Genomic DNA, 18511 nt, shown 5'->3' with positions numbered 1-18511 from the left:
CTCTGTCAAATAAATAAATAAATAAATATATATATATATATATATATATATATTTTTTTTTAAAGCAACGAGCTTATGAACATTTTGGTACAGGCTTCCATGGTGAGATTTTCTAGGATTTCACCCAGATGGGGAACAGCTGGGGAGTAAATACACACCTTCAGTTTGGGTAGAAAATACCACACTTTCTTCCAAACTGGTTATGTCAGTTTATGTTCCTACCATTTGTGTATGAGATTTCCCACTTTTTCATGTTCTTACTAAACACATAGAATCATCAGAGTGTGAAATGTTTGCTGATCTGGTGGGTGAAGCTGGTATCCTACTGCCATAATATTCTCTCTTTTTTATGAGAAATCCTATGTATATCATATACCAAAGGGGAAGAGAAAAATCTGATGAATCCCCATATACCCATCGCCTAGCTTCACCAGTTACCAACTCAGAGCTAAGCTCATATCAATAACTCCCAATTCCCTTTCCACCGGATCTCTTTGAGGCAAATCCCAGGCATTGTTTTATTCCTCTGTATTAAAACTGTGTATGTTTTTAGGAGTTTTAATGTATCTTTTAAAGAACAGAAAGCTTTATTTTTTTTAATATAAAAATGTTTACCAATTACTGTAATCTGTGTTTTTGCGTCTTCTTTAGGAAATCCTTTCCTATTCCTATAATTTCTTCTGGAGCTCTTTCCCATTTAGGTCTTTAATCCACTGGGATGTTTTGCTTGGGTTTGATTTTGTTGTTGTTGTTCTTGGTTGGTAAGTCAAAGGCCCAATTTTTTCCCCCCATTTGTATAGCCATTCTTTACTGACCAGTAGTCAGTCCACCCTTTCCTCCTACCAATCGTGAGGTCACTGCTGCCATTATACTGTAATGTGTGGGTGTGTTTGCATATCCCTGCTAAGTGACACACTGGCTCATTTACTATGATTTTTAAGAAGTCTTAATGCCTATTAGTATTTTTATTAGGCTTATATTGAGATGAGAGATTAATTTGGGAAGAATTGATCATTTTTACATTGAATCTTTTTCTCCAGAAAAATGGTATGTCTCCATTACTGATATCTTGAAATGTATTTCAATAAAGTTTTATAATCAGTCACTTTTATTAGATTTATTCCTTAGTGCTTTATATTTTCTGTTGCCACTGTAAAGGTATTTTTATATTTCTTATCTATTACGGGTAGAAAGGATCACCGTTCTTTTGCATATTGATCTAATATTACGCAACCTGCTGAATTACTTAAAAGACCACAGACTTTGTTTGGTTTCTATAGATAATCATATAATTTGCAAAACAAGGGGCATCTGGGTGGCTCAGTGGGTTAAGCCTCTGCCTTCAGCTCAGGTCAGGATCTCAGGGTCCTGGGATCAAGCCCACACTGGGCTTTCTGCTCAGCAGGAAGCCTGCATCCCCTCTCTCTCTGCCTCTCTGCCTACTTGTGATCTCTGTCAAATAAATAAATAAAACCTTTTAAAAAATTTGCAAAACAAAACAGAAAGCTTTAGTTCCTTGTATTTTTGTGCTGCCTAATACCGCCAGTATGCTGAAAGTGACAATAGCACCTATCTTTGTCTCATTTATGCTTTTAAAGGGAATGCTTCCAACATTTCTCCGTTAAATGGGATATTTGTGATAGATTTTTGGTTTGGTGCAAATTTTTTTTGAAGATTTTATTTATGGGGCACCTGGGTGGCTCAGTGGGTTAAAGCCTCTGCCTTTGGCTCGGGTCATGATCCCAGGGTCTTGGGACCGAGCCCCGCATTGGGCTTTCTGCTTAGCGGGGAGCCTGCTTCCTCCTCTCTCTCTCTCTGCCTACTTGTGATCTCTGTCTGTCAAATAAATAAACAAAATCTTTAAAAAAAAAAGATTTTGTTTATTTATTTGACAGAGAGAGATCACAAGTAGGCAGAGAGGCAGAGAGAGAGAGAGAGAGAGAGAGAGAGGAGGAGGAGGAGGAAGCAGGCTCCCTGCTGAGCAGAGATCCTGACATGGGGCTTGATCCCAGGACCCTGGGATCATGACCCAAGCTGAGGGCAGAGGCTTTAACCCACTGAGCCACCCAGGCACCACCCCCTCAAAATTTTTTTAACAAGTTGTAAGTCTCCTGTTTCTAGTTAAGAGTTTTACATATCTTAAATTGTTTTAAATTTAATCTAAAATGTCCCCATCTACTAAGACAATGTTTTTTTCCTCTTTTAAATTAGTTAATACAATGAATAACATTAGACTTTCCAATGTTAAGCCAGCCTTAACATTCTGGGGGTAAACTGAATTTGTCCATGATGAATAAACTACCTCTGTCATAAATGACAGGATTCAGAGTGCTAACATTTTCTTTAGGGTTTTGCATCTTTGTTCATATGTAGAAGTCGCCCATAATTGTCTTTTCTTGTGTTGCCCTCTCTGGTTGTGTTTCCAAGGTTATACCAACCTTCTAAAATAGTTGGGGAGTGGATGAAGCTGGTGAGGGGAATTAAGAGGTACAATTTGCCAGTTATAAAATAATTAAGACATAGGGATGTAATGTATGGCATAGGAAATACAGTCAGTAATCCTGTAACAACTTTGTATGCTGACAGGTGGAAACAAGACATATAGTAGTGACCATTTTTGTAATGTATATATTTTTTTATTATTTTTGAAAGATTTTATTTATTTGCCAGAGGGAAAGAGAGCATAAGCAGAGTGAGCAGCAGGCAGAGGGAGAAGAATCTGGGATCAGGACCTGAGCTAAAGACAAACATTTAACTGACTGAGCCACCCAGGTGTCCCATTTTGTAATGTACATAAATACTAAATCACTGTTGTACACCTGAAACTAATACAATATTGTATGTCAGTCATTCTTCATTTGAAAAATAGATGGGGAACGGTTCCTTTTTTCTATTCATTGAATAGTTTAAGCTTGGAACTCATTGTTCCTTGTATGTTTGGTAGACTCATCTGTTCATCCATTTGGGCCTAGCATTTTCTTTGTGGGAAGATTTAAAATTACAATTTCAATGTCTTAAAGTGGTTATAGATCTGTTTTGACTTTCTGTTTCTTCTGGAGTCACTTTAGCACAGAGTAAGTCGGTCAATGAAAAATACAAGACCAGCTTAAATAAATTAAATTTTCAATTTGAATTTCCTGGACCACATAGACAGTACAAATCTTAATTCTACCTGCATGAGGAACGGCCTGTGGTTATGAATTTTCAGGGCACTTTTTTCTTCCCTCCACAGCCAGATGATGAGGCAGATTACCTTCCTAAATATCTTGTCTCCTTCAATGCGGGAGCTTTTGTTTTGTTTTTAAGAGTTGCCCCTTTCATTGAGGTGATGGACCTTAGAGATCTTGGCTCTAAGGGAAATGCTCTCTTCCAGTCCTTCACCTTCCACTAGCCCCCATGGCTTGTCTCCTGTGCCTTAAACATTGCACTGAAAGCTCAAGGCTCTAGACTTCTAGAAACCAGCAACCACTCTTAGAACTTAAGCTTCAGTGTCCACTTAGCATTCCATAGACTCATGCTCCCACATTTTTCATTTCTGAAAATTTTATTAAGAGAGCAGCAATGGAAGCAAATGGATGTTTTTAATTTTGCAGCCAGAACATTCTGGTGTTCTTAGCTGAATTGTCTTTAGGATATCTCATCTATTGTAAAGCCTGAAATGGAAGTGCGTGGTCCTTCTTTACAATCAATCAATCAATCAATACATACATACATACATACATACATCATAAATAAATAAATAAATAAAGGGGCGCCTGGGTGGCTCAGTGGGTTAAAGCCTCTGCCTTTGGCTCAGGGCATGATCCCAGGGTCCTGGGATGGAGCCCCACATCGGGCTCTCTGCTCAGCGGGGAGCCTGCTTCCCTCTCTCTCTCTGACTGCCTCTCTGCCTACTTGTGATCTCTGTCTGTCAAATAAAAAATAAAAAAAAATCTTTAAAAAAATAAAAAAAAATAAAAGATTTGGGAGAAGTTTTGAGATTCTTCAAGAAGACTTGCCAGTAATAACCTTCTAATACAGCAATTAAACTCTCTGTGATGGTAGAGAGCCACATCTGTGCTCTCCAGCGTGATAGCCAGTAGCCGCAGGAGGCTATCAAGCACTTGAAACACGGCTGTTTGACCGAATTTTTAATGTATCTAATTCTAATTAATTCAAATGTAAATATCTACATATGGCTAGTGGTTATTAGATGAGACAGTGCAGGGCCTTCTTTTTTTAAAAAAAAGATTTTATTTATTTACTTGACAGAGAGACATACAGCGAGAGAGGGAACACAACCAGTGGGAATGGGAGAGGGAGAAGCAGGCTTCCCGCTGAGCAGGGAGCTCGATTTGGGGCTCAATCCCAGGACCCTGGGATCATGACCTGAGCCAAAGGCAGACGCTTAACGGCTGAGCCACTCAGGTGCCCCAGTGCAAAGCCGTCAACAGACAAATGACTCCGATTCAAGCAAGCGAAGCCCTGTGGTGTTGCCGTCAAGGTTGGCTGCACTCTGCTGTCTGGTATCCTAAGAGGTCCTTTGGTGGCTGAGGCTTCCTATGAGTTCCTTTCCTTAAGCCAGGCCTTTTTAGGAGTGCAATTCTGACCTGATGGATGTCCGAATCAAAATTAAACCTGTGTTGGTGAATTTGCCACTACTGAATTAAATCTCTCTACAATTTCATTTTGTAACTCCCCTTTGCTCACTACCTTCCAGCCACAAGGGCCATTTCTGTTTCCAAAAAGTGGTCTTCACCATTCTGACATCTCTGCCTGAAATACACGTTCCTTTGTCTCTTCACATGCTGGTTCCTTCTCATCCTTCAAGTCTCCACTCAATGCCATCTCCCTGAGAAGCCACCCATGACTACTGTTTCTCCTTCCTATCCCCAGACTCTATCACTTTGTCCTGTTTTACTCTAGAAATAGCACTTAATCATTATCTAATATTATCCTATTTGTTTTCCTCATCTCCATTTGATTATGAATTCTATGAAAGCAGAGATCTCCCTGGCTTGTTCAAGATGGACAGTGTCTGGCACAAAGAAAATGGAAGCCTAGAGAGGGTAGGTGACTTGCCCAAAGCTCCACAGCTTTGGGCCAAGAGTTCATGGCTCCTAATTCAGGGTATTTTTGTTGTTGTTGTTGTTAAAACATAGATACTCTGCTCAAACTCTCTTCCAGAGAGAGAAGGAGAGAGAGAAAGATAGGGGGAGATTGGTGTGGGGATGGGGGAGGAGAAGAAAAAGGGAAAGAAAGAGAATACATACTTAGAAATTTCCATAAGATCTAAGCCTTGGATTTTTGAACAGGTCTTGCTATGGCCATTAATCCCCAAAGACATTTGTTCTAGCCTTACACATAGTTCAACATCTCCTGCTGTATACTCCCACAGGTGGGGGATATTATCCAGGAAACCTGTAGACAAGTTTTGGACTGAAGATAATTATTCCAGATCCTAAGTCTCCCTCCTAATGCTCTCTACTTCACAAAACAATTGGCCTTTTATCCAATTCATAATAATATTTCTGGTAGAAATAATCCAAAAGCAAACAGTCATGTACATACAGTGCACTTTGACTGACTAAAAATTGCAAAAATTTTCCTGCTCATTCGTTCTGTCTGGAAAAAAACAAAAAACAAAACTCAAAACTGACTTTGGAGAAAACAGCACAATTTTTTAGTAAATTTGAAATAATTTGTATCTATCAAATAACACCAAGGAAAAAGGGATAGCCAGAAATAACGGCCCCCCGAAAACTTATAATTTCTCTCTTTTAAGTAAAAATTTTATATAGGGAAAAAAAAAAGTAAAGCAACGCACAGAAACTCTGACAGATGATTCATATTCAAGCTGCAAATCACATCTTTGTATGCATAGCAGAGACATGAGCAAATTAGGTTAACAGAGGAGGCAGAAGTCCCCAGCCTGGAAGAAAAGAGGGTGACAGAAATGTACTTCTGCCCTGTTCACCTCTTTTTTCTTTTCTTTCTTTCTTTCCTTCCTTCCTTTCAGATTTTATTTATTTATTTGCCAGAGACACAGCAAGAGAGTTAACACAAACAGGGGGAGAGGGAGAGGGAGAAGCAGGCTTCCCGCCACCAAGCAGTGAGCCCCATATGGGGCTCGATCCCAGGATCCTGGTATCATGACCTGAGCTGAAGGCAGATGCCTAACTGACTGAGCCGTCCAGGTGCCCCTCACTTCCATTTCTTTTCGGCACTTAACACGAAGAAAATTTCTGTGAAATGAAAATGGATGAAAAATGGAAATTGTCTAATGACTCTCATAAAAAATCAAGAAATAAGACTGGCTCAACAGATTTCAGAAACATTCTTCCCATGCTAATTAAGCAATATTGGTGTAATTCTTATTAAAACGTCAGTAGTCAACCCAGGGTGTCAGGTATCAAAGCATCCATGGAGTCTAAATGTGTTTTCCAGGTCCGGCCCTCCGGAGCCCCCAAGCCCCACTCTGCAGCATCTTTAGCTGGTAGGGTTAGGGACTCGCGGCCTTGGTCTCTCTTCCCTCGGCACCAACTCAGGTCGCGGAGCCCGTCGGGAGTTGTAGTCGCTGCGCCTTGCGGAGGCGGGACGCGGCGGCCTCCAGAGCGCCGAAAGGGGGCGGGCCCGGGCTGGGCTTGCGCAGGCGCACAGCTCTGGCCGAGCAACATGGCGGACCTAGCGCCTCAACCCAGCAAGAGAAAGCGCGAGCCAGACGCGGAGGAGGTGGAAGCCGCCGTCATAGAAGAAAAGGGAACGGGAGTTGGGAATGGTACCTCTGCCCCTGTGCGCTTACCGTTCTCCGGCTTTAGAGTGAAAAAAGTGTTGAGGGAGTCTGCGAGGGACAAAATCATTTTTCTCCATGGGAAGGTACCATTAGGATCCCGGGGCGGGGATGCGGGTGGCGGTGAGCCAATCACCGCCTTGGAGGCGGATTTATTTGTTTATTTATTTATTTATTTTTAAAAACCCGCGCTCGGCCGGAAAATACCAATCGCACTACTTGGTGGGGGGGCGGGAGAGTGTACCACTAAACTGCGTGTGGGCAGGGGCGTACAGGAGACAAGTTTACCCATGGAATCAAGGAAATCCACAGACTTAGGGTTAATTTTCCTAAGTCCTCCTTTACTAAAAGTAACTTGTAGAGAGTATTGCAGATTTAAAATCACGTGTTGAATTCTCCAAACCGTTCATTATGTATTCATTTAACATAGAGCTGCTGAGAACCAGCAAATGTTGCTGGATCGTCCGTCTATGGAACGACATAGAGACTGTGGGAGATAGGATCCCCGCGGTGCAGGATCTCAGCCCCAACCGAGGAGACAGTTTATTAAATTGCTAATTCAGTTTCACATATCACGTGCTGAGCTAGGTGCTGGAGACCTAGAGATGAAAGTTACCATCCCCGATTTTCAGGGATGCAGTGTATCTTCTGGTACAGATAGGTACAGCGGGCTCTAATACCATGTGCTCAGTTCTATAGAAGTGATTGAGGAGAGACTGAGACCATCTTGGGAACTAGTGAGGAGGCCCAGTCGCAGATAGGTATTAGGGTTCTTTAGAATTCCTAGCAGGAGCTCTCATTTTGGGAGGATCAGGAAGACCTTGGCCTAGGCTACCATGCCTCTGTGTCTCTTGTTTTGTTTGCATGATTCCCTGAAGTTCTCTTAGCCCTCTTCTGTCTGTAGCACCTGCTGAAGATTTTAGCTATGAGAACTTTTGAGCTAGGAGTTAACTGGGATACCCAGATTCTAGTTTGTTCCTGTGACCTTGGGCAAATCACTTAATCTCTCTGACACGTTTCTTCATCTGTACAGTGGGGAGAATTTGACAGAGGCCCTGCAAGCCTAAAATAGAAGAAAGTGGAGAAGCTTTGCATCTTTCAGAAGAAAGATGTGAGTGCTGACCCAAGGATTTGGGTTAATGAGATGGCTGCTCTGGGAGAAGAAATGGGAAGTCCCAGAGCTTCTGCCTCTGCTCCTGGGCTCACTGATGGTGTCTCTGGCTACAGGTGAATGAGACCTCTGGGGATGGAGATGGAGATGGAGAAGATGCTGTTGTGATCCTAGAGAAGACACCGTTTCAGGTAGAGCAGGTGGCCCAGCTCCTGAAGGGCAACCCTGAGCTCCAGTTGCAGTTCTCCAATGATATCTACAGCACTTATCACCTGTTTCCTCCACGGCAGCTGAGCGGTGAGCAAGTGGTGGCCGAGGTGGCTTCATGTGGGGTGGGGCAGTGGGGGGGACATTGGTGGGAAATTAGGAGGTGTGGTGGTATCTCTCCAAAACTAGTTTGCATATTCTGGTGCAGTAGTTCCCAATGGAAGCAGGAGGGGATTTTGCACCTCGCTTCCCCAGGAGACATTTGGCAAATTCTAAAGACAGTTTTGTTTGTCAGAGCTGGGGAGAAGGGGTTGCTGCTGGTACCTAGAGGGTAGAGGCCAGGGATGCTCCTGAATATTCTATAAAACAGAGGATGGGACCTCATAATAAAGAAATGTCAGTAGTGCTGAGATTGGTGTAGTTTACTTGGGGAACGGAGTGTGATTCATGGAATAAAACATTTCATCTCCTAACCGAATAGTAATGATTGTCAGCACTTGCTGAATTCTTATTATTGTGCTAGCCACCATTCTAAGTATCTTACACGTATTATCATATATAGTACTCAGAGGTAGCCTCATTATGACTGGACTTTACAGGTCGGGGAATGGAGGTTTTGAAAGGTTAAGTGACTTACCCAAGATCACACAGCCAGTAGTTGGGAGAAAAACTAAGATCTTTCAGTAGATGAGCTCTTGCTCACCACGCTGCTGTGGGATGAGCAGTATGTAAGGTGCTGCAAAGATCAGGAACTCACTTTTAGTGTGGGAGACACTGAGTGCAATCAAGGGGGATGGACTTGGGAAGGACAGGAATTCATGGGCTAAAAGGCAAGAGATTTGTTTGGATTGCCAGGATTTTTTTATTTATTAAGAAGAGGAAGAATTTGGGGCACCTGGATGGCTCAGTCAGTTAAGTGTCTCCCTTCAGCTCAGGTCATGGTCTCAGGGTCCTGGGATCAAGCCCCATGTTGGGCTCTCTGCTCCCTGGAAAGTCTGCTTCTCTCTTTTCCCTCCGTGCACGCGCGCTCTCTCTCTCTCTCGCTTTCTCACTCTAGCTCTCTCTCAAGTAAATAAATAAAACTTAAAAAAAAAAAGAAGAAGAAGAGGGGGTGCCTGGGTGGCTCAGTTGGTTAAGTGACTACCTTTGGTTCCGGTGATGATCTCAGGGTCCTGGGATTGAGTCCCGCATCGGGCTCCCCCTGCTCTGCAGGGAGCCTGCTGCTTCTCCCTCTCCCTCTGCCTGCCACTCCCCTCTGCTTGTGTTCTCTCTCTATCAAATAAATAAAGAAAAATCTTTACTAAAAAAAAAAAAAAAGAAGTTACTTATTTCCTTTATTTTGTTTTGGCTCCCATGTCGAAAACTAGGCATGATGTGGGTTTTTTCCCTTTAGATGGTTCGGTTTAATAGGCAGCTTTGTTGGAAGCGTGAAGGAGACCGGTTGACCGTGAAGGTTCTTTCCAACTAGGAAATTCTGGGATTAACTTTGTAGCACGTGACAGTTTTGTAATATCCTTCTATCTTTTTGTTTGTCCTCTGGCATTTAAGAAGAATTTGGCTTTACAGATACTCTGCCACAGCCCTTTTGTTAAGTTTAATCTTTTCTGTACCCCCAAGAAAGGGTGCTGTTTTTTCTTGTTTTTTGGAGATATATGTGAACACTTGATGTGGAACAAGCAAGCCTTTCATGACCAAAGGCCTTGCAGCCTGGTCCTCCGCGGCAGGCGAGCCAGATTGATTGGTTGAAGTTGATGGAAACGGACAGCTTTATTTACTTTCTCAGGTGCTGACATTTGAGGAAATGTAGCCCTCAACAGGGGGTGGCGGAAGCAGGACAGAAGGCTCTGTCGCCAAACACCACTTGGGGCAGCCCCCAAACTATAAGCTCTCAGGTCATTACTCTGCCACCACCGTTTTCTCTCACCTTCCCCAGCTCCTCTATCCACGTTCCTCACCCCCAGCCAAAATACAGAAGGTTCTGCTGAACAGAGAAACCCTGTGGAATTCACAGCCTTGCCTTTGCCTTTTATTTTTCTAGTACTTCTATGATACCGGTAGCACACAGGTGGTCGTGGCCTCTGCCCTGGCTTTCTATTTTTGTCTTTTTTTTTTTTTTTTTTAAAGCTAAGCACTGAAAGAGGCAGTTGGTTATCCTGCTCACTACAGGTCTTCCTCCCCACTCAGAACCCCAAACATTTCCTCCCTTTTCCCTAGTATTGCCCACTCCTACCCCCTTCCCCTGGGAGCCTCAGATGGGAACTCATCGATCGTGTCTGGGGCTCACTGTCTTAGCATAAGCATTAGTATACATGCAGCTCATTTTACTTTTATTTTCCCTCTCCAAACTAGGCACAGTGAGTGGAAGTCATAAAAATTTGTTTCAGGGCTCAGCCCTCCTCTCTGTCTTTCTCTCGTATGGCCATATACCCTGGATAATGGTCTAGATCAGGGGTTGGCAGACTTACTGTCCAGAGAGGAAATACTTTAAGCTTTATGAGCCGCATCAGTGGTCTCTTTCACATATTCTTCCTTCCCTTTTTTTTTTTTTTTTTAACAACTGCTTTAGAAATAAAAATGCCACTCTTCGCTTGCTGGATGTAGAGAAAGAGGCCATGGAGCTCATCTTCTGGCTGTAGTTCATTAACCCCATTCCATATTCTTTCCCACGCCAAGTGTGGTCCGTGGACCAGCCGTATGGCTATTATCCTGGAGCTTCTTAGATAGTCCGAATCTCAGGCCCCCTCTGAGGTCAGAATTAGTATCTGTTTTAGTGAAACTCCCAGGCAAGTCACATGCACATCAGACTTTGTGAAGTACTGGTCTTTAAATACCATCTGTGTGTGGTGATGCCCATGTTTCTTTCTCCATCTCCATCCTCCACCCCTCCCTCTAAGAACTCAGGGCTCGTTGAAATAAACACCTACTTGGTATCTCTCTTTGGAGGTCCCTGGAACCTTCTAGGTAAAATATGAGACTCAGATACATTAAGGTCTTTAAAAACACTTAGCACATATTGAATAGTAGCTACTGTAGCTACTGCAAGGCCCTGTGCTGGGTCCTAGAGCTTGAGATGAATTAGACACCCACTCTGCCTGCAGTCTTGTTTGGGGTGGGACACTGCCAGTTACTATGAAAGAGGGAAGTAAACTCAACAGGGTTTGGTTATTGCCTGGGTGTAGGAAACAGAAGTCCTGGAAGTTTAGAGCCATGTCAGACCCACTTCCAGTCCCCAACAGCCCGTCCCCATAGTAGGTGCTCACTAAATGCTGCTGAAAAATGAACCCACAAACCAACTTGGCTCAGTTTTTACCCGTGGGCCAAGTGTTCCACAGCCACGAGGTGGCAGCATTGCCACAGTATTCCCTGTGGCTGGCCCTTTTGGCCTCTGTGCCAGTCTTCTGGGCCCCAGCCCCACCTCTCCAATCTCAGATTCTTGGAGACGCCAACTATTAACACTGCCTGCAGAGTCCTTAAGGCATGGTTCCTATAGCCTTGGCCCCCAGAGCCCTCTGCACAGTTGCCATTTTGAGATTTTCTTTCATCCCTGGCTATTCTTCCAGATGTCTTTCCCATAATACTACTTGCTCAGGGAAGCCCCACCCCCACCCCACATTTCTGAGCTGACTGCTCTCCTGATTTCTTCTGCTGTTTCTCCACTCACTGGCAAATCTCTTCTTCCAGCTTGAAGGTTTTGCATCCTCCTCCTTTATCCCTCCCAAATTCTCAGCTGACCCCAAGAGGCTGCCACTTCGAGCCACTCGTGCCCCCGCCCCCACCTTGTTGACACCATAGAGAGAGCCCGGGCGTTGGAGTCAGGCTCAGGTCCTGTCCTAGTGCTAACACTTACTAAGTAAGTGTGACTCGAGGCAGTGTCATGCTGTTTCTGAGTTTTAGTGTAGTGCAGAGGTGAAGAGCAAGCCCTGGGTCAGATATCATCTGTGCTGGAATCCTGGCTTTGCTGTTTCACCAGCTGTGAAGACTTGGTAAGTTTTTTGTATTCATTTAACAGAGATGAAGGGCCAACTCCGCGTTTGGTGCTGTGCTAGGTGAGTGCATTAGATACTCGCAGTATCCTTGGAGTTGTTGTCCAGGGACAGAGGCGGCTAGCAGACAAGGAAACAAGCGTTTCAGTGGCCATGAGCTGGAGAGGGGCTGCTCGGCTGGGAGCCCTAGGGGGCTTGCTGCAGAGGGGACACTCAAGCCGAGACCCACAGGATGGAAAGGAACCCGCTGTGCAGAGCTGGTGAGGGGGGTGGGGGAATATTTGGGGCCGAGGGAATAGCATATGTCCTGGAGGAGGAAAGAGGAACAGAAAAGAGGCTGTTTTGTTCCGAGCTTGAAGAGGCAGTTGATGGCTGCGGTGTGCGACACAGATGTAGTTGGGGAAGTCACTTCAGTTATGTTCTTGTTAAATTAGGTTAGTAACTGAACATATCCTGGGATAGTTACAAAACAAATGACATAAGGAAATGTTTTAGGGGCACCTGGGTGGCTCAGTTGGTTAAGCATCCGACTGTTGATTTCGGCTGAGGTCATGGTCTCAGGGTCGTGAGATTGAGCCCCATGTCCCGCTAAGATTCTCCCTCTTCCCCTGCCCGCCTTAAAAAAAAAAAAGAAAATTTTTTGGCCTCTGCCCACAGTGCGAGATCCATCTTACACTGTGACCCAGTAATTGTGAATAAACACATGTGGATATAAGAGAAACAAAAGGTTCACAAAACAATACTTACCCTTAGTATTTTCAACTGAATTCCACTCTTGTCTGTTTCCTTTTAAATGCTGGTCTTAACTTCCTAAATTAATTTCATCATCACTGTCATGGGTTATAACCCATTGAAATAAGGCACATGAAACACTTAGCATAGTGACTGGCATATGATGGGTATTTTGTAAGTGTTAGTCATCTTCTATTATGGGGTTTCTCCCTTTAAGATTGCATGAGCCTTAAGTGGAGCAGTATAGATAACATGGGAAAATGCCTGGCCCTGACCACAGTCAGGTTTCCTTTCTTCCGCCTGTGGCCATGTGGCAAACGTGAGGGCCGAGCCGGCCAGACGGCTGGCATGTGAGTGCCACCCCGGCTGTCTGCGCAGGGCAGAGCCTGGATCATCTCCTTCTTCAGCTCTCATGCTCTCACGCCCATGGCCTGTCAATGGAGCCCTTTCATTAAGATCTCTGTTCTCTCTTACCTGGGGAAGGAAGGGGTGGGTAGTAGGGAGAGGGGTGTGACTCAGAAATCCAGACGGTGTCTAAAAAGGCCAATTGTTTTCCCCAATGTAGAGCAGGCGTGTGGAATCTCAGGTTCAGAGGAGGAGAAGGCGTCTGTGTGAGAGTGAGGCCAGGGCAGGGAGTAGAGGGAACCTCGGAACGATATCTTCTTTTGGTTGCTGAGAACTCCGGATACTTTAGCTGCAAGCACAGTTGTCCTCCCTGTGCTCCTTGCAGAGGCAAAACCGGGACCCCCGGAGTCCAGACTGAGGGCTTGTTGGGAAGGAACATTTTAAAAACTCGCCATTCCCATAAGAGTTTCCTCTGGTAGTATTGTTCACGATAGAAAAGACTAGAGACAATCCAGATATCAATGAACAATAGAGTTGATAAGTAAATCAAGGTGTTTCCCTGCCCTGGGCCACTTCTTTTCAGGCAGTGAAAGTAAACGAACCACAGCTACATACTTTAAGAATCTCACCAAGTGGAGCAAAAGAAGCAAGACACGGAATACACACAGGGTGGTTCCAGTTACATAAAGTTGAGAAACAAGCAGAACTAAACAATATACTGCTTAGGGATGCATGCATAAATAATACAATTAATAAGACCAAAAAAGAAATGATGAATGCCTTATTCAGCAAAGCGATTATCCCTGGTAGGGACAGGGCTGAGAGGACGTCCAAAGTTCTGGGAGTGCTCTGTTTCTTGGGCTGCACACTCCATGCATGAGTGTTCTTTTGTTTTATTTTAGGTCTTTAAACAGTATATCTTTTATATTTACATACATATATGTATATGTAAAAGTATGTATATGTAAAAGTATGTATACATATTCACACACGTTATATATATATACATATATATATATATTTTTTTTTAGATTTTATTTATTTATTTGACAGACAGAGATCACAAGTAGGCAGAGAGGCAGGCAGAGAGAGAGGAGGAAGCAGGCTCCCCGCTGAGCAGAAAGCCTGATGCGGGGCTCCATCCATGACCTGAGCCGAAGGTAGAGGCTTAACCCACTGAGCCACCCAGGCGCCCCACACGTTTTATATTGTACAGTGTATTTCCAATTAAAAATTAAGAAAAAAAACAAAAAAACAGAAAAACCAGCAGGTCCTTAGAAGAGCTAAGAATATTTCCCTACTAATTTATAGGGTCCTGCCTTCATTCTCAAATTTGGTTTCCAGGCACTGTGACTGAAAGTGTTTGACTGAGGCCTCCTTTCCTCTGGGTTTTGGGCATTAGCAGACTTGTATTTCTGCATACCGTCTTTTTTCTGGTGCAGAGAAGTGTTGGGGCTTGACTCTTTTCTCCCTGGCGGACAAGGGAGCCTATGCTGTGCTGGAGTGCACTGCAGCCTGGGGCCAGCCCTGGCAGAATAGGGCAGTGTGGGGAGGTCCTCCAGCTACTGGAGGAGAAGGCTTGGTACCAGGCTCCGTGGGCTCCACTCCTGCACATACTGGCACGGGCTCGTCACCCCGTCCCCTGTGAGTGTCCTCGGCAGGGCTCTCATTGCAGCTGAGGTTCAGGTCTCTGAACAGTGACCAACAGGGAAAGTCTTGCCAGAAAGATTACCTCCTGGGCTGAGTACTGAAGAACCCCATCGTCTAACATGAGAAACACCCCAGGCTTGCAGCCGGCGGGTCACACCAGGGCAAGTCATGGAATTGCTCTGAGACTCAGTTTCTCTTCAATGAAAAATGAGGAATCCGATAGCTAGCTAGCCCACCTCAATGGGCTTCGGTATCCTATGAGAGCAGAGAACCACAGTATCTCAGATTTGAATGGAACTTCAGGGATTTATTTAGTAATGTGATTTTTAACTAGAATTATTCATCACAAATGCTTACGGGGCTTTCTCGAATACAGAATCTGGACCTACTGAATAGATCTCTCTGTGATAGGGCTAGGCCATTCATCAAAGTCATACAGTCACATGGTCAAGTCATCAAATAGGACTGAAAGGCTTATATACAGGGCCTGGAACAGGCTTTTGTACCACTCTGCCCCACCCTGGCCCTGCCTTCCAGAAGCAGCTACCATGGGGTGCCTGGGTGGCTCAGTGGGTTAAGCCGCTGCCTTCGGCTCAGGTCATGATCTCAGGGTCCTGGGATCAAGTCCCACATTGGGCTCTCTGCTCAGCGGGGAGCCTGCTTCCTCCTCTCTCTCTTGCCTGCCTCTCTACCTACTTGTGATCTCTGTCTGTCAAATAAATAAATAAAATCTTAAAAAAAAAAAAAAAATAAGGAGCTACCATGAAGAGAATTTCTGGGATTAGTGCTTCTGGTAGTTTCCTCTAGACCCTTAACTGAAAAATAAGCTAATGCAACTCCGTGATTTGTCACATTTTGACTTTCTTGGTCCCCCACAGTGGAGATGGAAAGGTTTAGTTCCTTTTTATACATTTCTCACCCTTCTTCCCCTCTCCTTCCATTTTTTTTTTAAAGATTTTATTTATTTATTTGACAGAGAGAGAGGTCACAAGTAGGCAGAGAGGCAGGCGGGGGGGGGGGGAAGCAGGCTCCCTGCTGAGCCGAGAGCCCGGTGCGGACCTTGATCCCAGGACCCTGGGATCATGACCTGAGCCGAAGACAGAGGCTCAACCCACTGAGCCACCCAGGTGCCCTCCTTCCAATTTTTTTGTTTATATTGTTATTTTTAGGGTTTTAAAAAATTACCTTCGGAATCCTAAATACACTGCACCTGTTAGCCCTTGATCCCTCTACTTGAGGCTGTCACTCTGTCAGTTAAGAATATCCATCCGTGCCTCTAGTCTTCTCTTGCTTTGCTGTCTCCTGACTTCTGTCCGCCATGCTTGTATTTCACATTGTTTATGGTATGTTCTGTTGCATGATTGTAGTCAAGTCTTGTGTGCTTTGTCTGTAAGTAGATTCTGAGCTGCCCACCAGTAAACAGCCTTACATTAATGTGGCCAGATTAATGTGCGCTACACACTCAAGCAGTGGACTAGGATTCTGGTTCCTCTCCTACCTGCCCAGTGCTTGAGACCCTCCTACCCCTGGAACGAGGATGCATCTGAATATCTAGGTGAAATGATTGTTCTGTTCTCACATCCCAGCAGTTCTTCAGATCATGATGCTTTTTAATTTACTTCATATTTGAACCATTATTTTATGTTTTTCCTTCATAAAATTTCTAGTTGCCTCTTTTTTTTTTTTTTTTAATTGTGGCTAAAAGAATCCTGCGCCTTTACTCTGTTTTTGAAATTATCCAGCCACTTAGTTTGATAATCATTACGTGATAAGTCCTTCCTTCCTGGAAATATTGTTTCCAGAACATTCTTTCCAGCTGCTCCAATCTGGACAGCTGATTCTTTAGGCTTGCTGTATGGCCCTCAACTTTAGCCTTCCTGTCACAGATTTTTCTGGGTTAGGTCAACTGTTCTTAGGATTTGATGTCTCTCTTGTTTTAGTCTCTTACTTAGCTAATGTACAGTCTTAAGTACTTCCTCAGAAAGAACACATGAAAGGTAAACCTAGAATCCTTTATTTTGCCCTCACTTTTGATTGAAGGTTTGACCGAATACAGAATTTAAATTTCTTTTCCTTCAAAACATTAAAGACACTGATTTATTGACTTCAAATATCCATTGTTGTTAACAAGGTATCTGATGATAGATTTTCATTTTCTTACAGTTAACTTGGTTTTTCATTTTCATTCTTTTTTTTCTTCTTGCTTTGTTAGTTTTCTTCTCTGGAAGCTTATCTTAGTATGCTCTTTATCTTAGGTGTACTGAAGCATTGTACAGCTGCGTCAAGGTTGAATTTTTTTTTTTCATTCATTGTGCTTTTGGACCCTTTTGATTTAAAGTCTTAGGTCATTCTTCCACTCTACATTTTTTCTGTTATTTCTTTGATAATTTCCTTCCCTTTGTTTCCTTTATTTCCTCTTACTGAAAACCCTATTAGATGTTAGTCTCCTAGAGTGATCCTGTGTATTGTTTCTGTTCTCCTACTTTTCCTATTCCTTTTTCCTATTCTTTTCTTTTTACAGTCCAGTAGATTGTCTCAACTTTATCTTCCAGACCTTTCTAGTGAAGGTTTTAATTTGGCAATCATATTTTTAATTTTCTTCCCTCTGATTCTCTGTTTCATTTTCTTAGCATCTTGCTCTTGCTTTACAGGTCCAAATTGACTTTCTCTAACACGCTAATTAGAATTATTAAAAAAATTATCTCCTGACCCTTCCATGATCTCATTTCCTCTGGGATCTGGTTCTGGTTGTTTATTTTGGTCATTCTTTTTCAGGCTGCTGGTTTTCTCTTAATGTCTGGTGAATGTTAGCTCATTTGTGTTTAAAAATGAAGAGGCGGGCTGATAGTCTGGTGAGCTGATGTGGGCTTTGTTCACCATCCACTGGTAGTTCTATTTCCACAATAGTCCCGGATGAGTAGCTGGCCCAGTGTTGTATGGATGGGGAGCAGGCCCGGTGGGCGCCGTTTGGCATGCTGGAGTGTGCCCATGCTGGACCCCTCCCACTCTCCTGTCCCCTATAGCTTGTGGGCTGCTGCTTTTTATATGGCCTGTGAGCCAATGATGGTTTTTACATTTTTAACGGTCGTTTGAAACAGAAGAAAACTAAGAAGAATATGAAAAAGGGACAGCATCACCTACAACACCTAAAATATTTACTGTCACATTTTCCAGAAAAGTTTGCCTACCACTGCTCTAGTCCATGGTTTTCTGTCATTGGAGGATAGAAACCCCTCCTGTTTTCATCTGGCATTAAGTGTCTACCCCTGGGATGAGGGTGTGGCACTGGATGGAACTGGTTGGTACAGCTGTTCTCTATGCCCTTTGGTTGAACCTTCATTTCCCTTCCTCTGTGCCTGGGTACTTGGAGCCAGCTAGGTATGGACTGTCAGGCCAGAGGTCACATAAAGGATCAGCCCATTTATACTTACAAAAGAAAAGACCTTGGGGTGCCTGGTTCGGTCGGTTAAGCATCTGAGGTCCAAGCTTCGGCTCAGGTCATGATCCTAGGGTCCTGGGATCAAGCCCCACGTCAGGCTCCCTGCTTGGTGGGGAGCCTGCTTCTCCCTCTGCCCCTTCTCCCACCTTGTGTGCGCACCCTCACTCACTCTCTCTCTCTCTCTTTCTCAAATAAATAAAATCTTAAAAAAAAGATCTCTATGTAGATATGTTCATATATATGTAAACTCATTAAAGACTGGGATAGTAAATACC

At 43.8% G+C, this 18511-nt stretch overlaps 1 protein-coding gene across 2 annotated transcripts in view; it reads left to right on the top strand.

The window, feature by feature from the left end:
- The first annotated feature begins 6634 nt into the window (after positions 1-6634).
- The window catches only part of LOC111153955 (decapping enzyme, scavenger), a 38283-nt gene continuing 26406 nt past the window's right edge, over positions 6635-18511 (top strand). The window contains exons 1-3 of one of the 2 annotated variants that reach the window (XM_022513304.1): positions 6650-6886; positions 7469-7470; positions 7997-8177. In XM_022513304.1, the coding sequence (XP_022369012.1) occupies positions 6655-6886; positions 7469-7470; positions 7997-8177 (415 nt within the window). In that variant the 5' untranslated portion in view covers positions 6650-6654. Of the gene's footprint in view, positions 6887-7468; positions 7471-7996; positions 8178-18511 lie in introns of both variants that reach the window. The other variant, XM_022513303.1, reaches the window with a different exon arrangement.

This window comes from Enhydra lutris, unplaced genomic scaffold (assembly GCF_002288905.1).
Source record: "Enhydra lutris kenyoni isolate GAN:26980312 unplaced genomic scaffold, ASM228890v2 scaffoldscaffold34, whole genome shotgun sequence".
In the NCBI taxonomy this organism is placed as follows: domain Eukaryota; kingdom Metazoa; phylum Chordata; class Mammalia; order Carnivora; family Mustelidae; genus Enhydra; species Enhydra lutris.
Note: the sequence above shows the minus strand (reverse complement) of the source record. Positions and strands in the feature narration are given on the sequence as shown.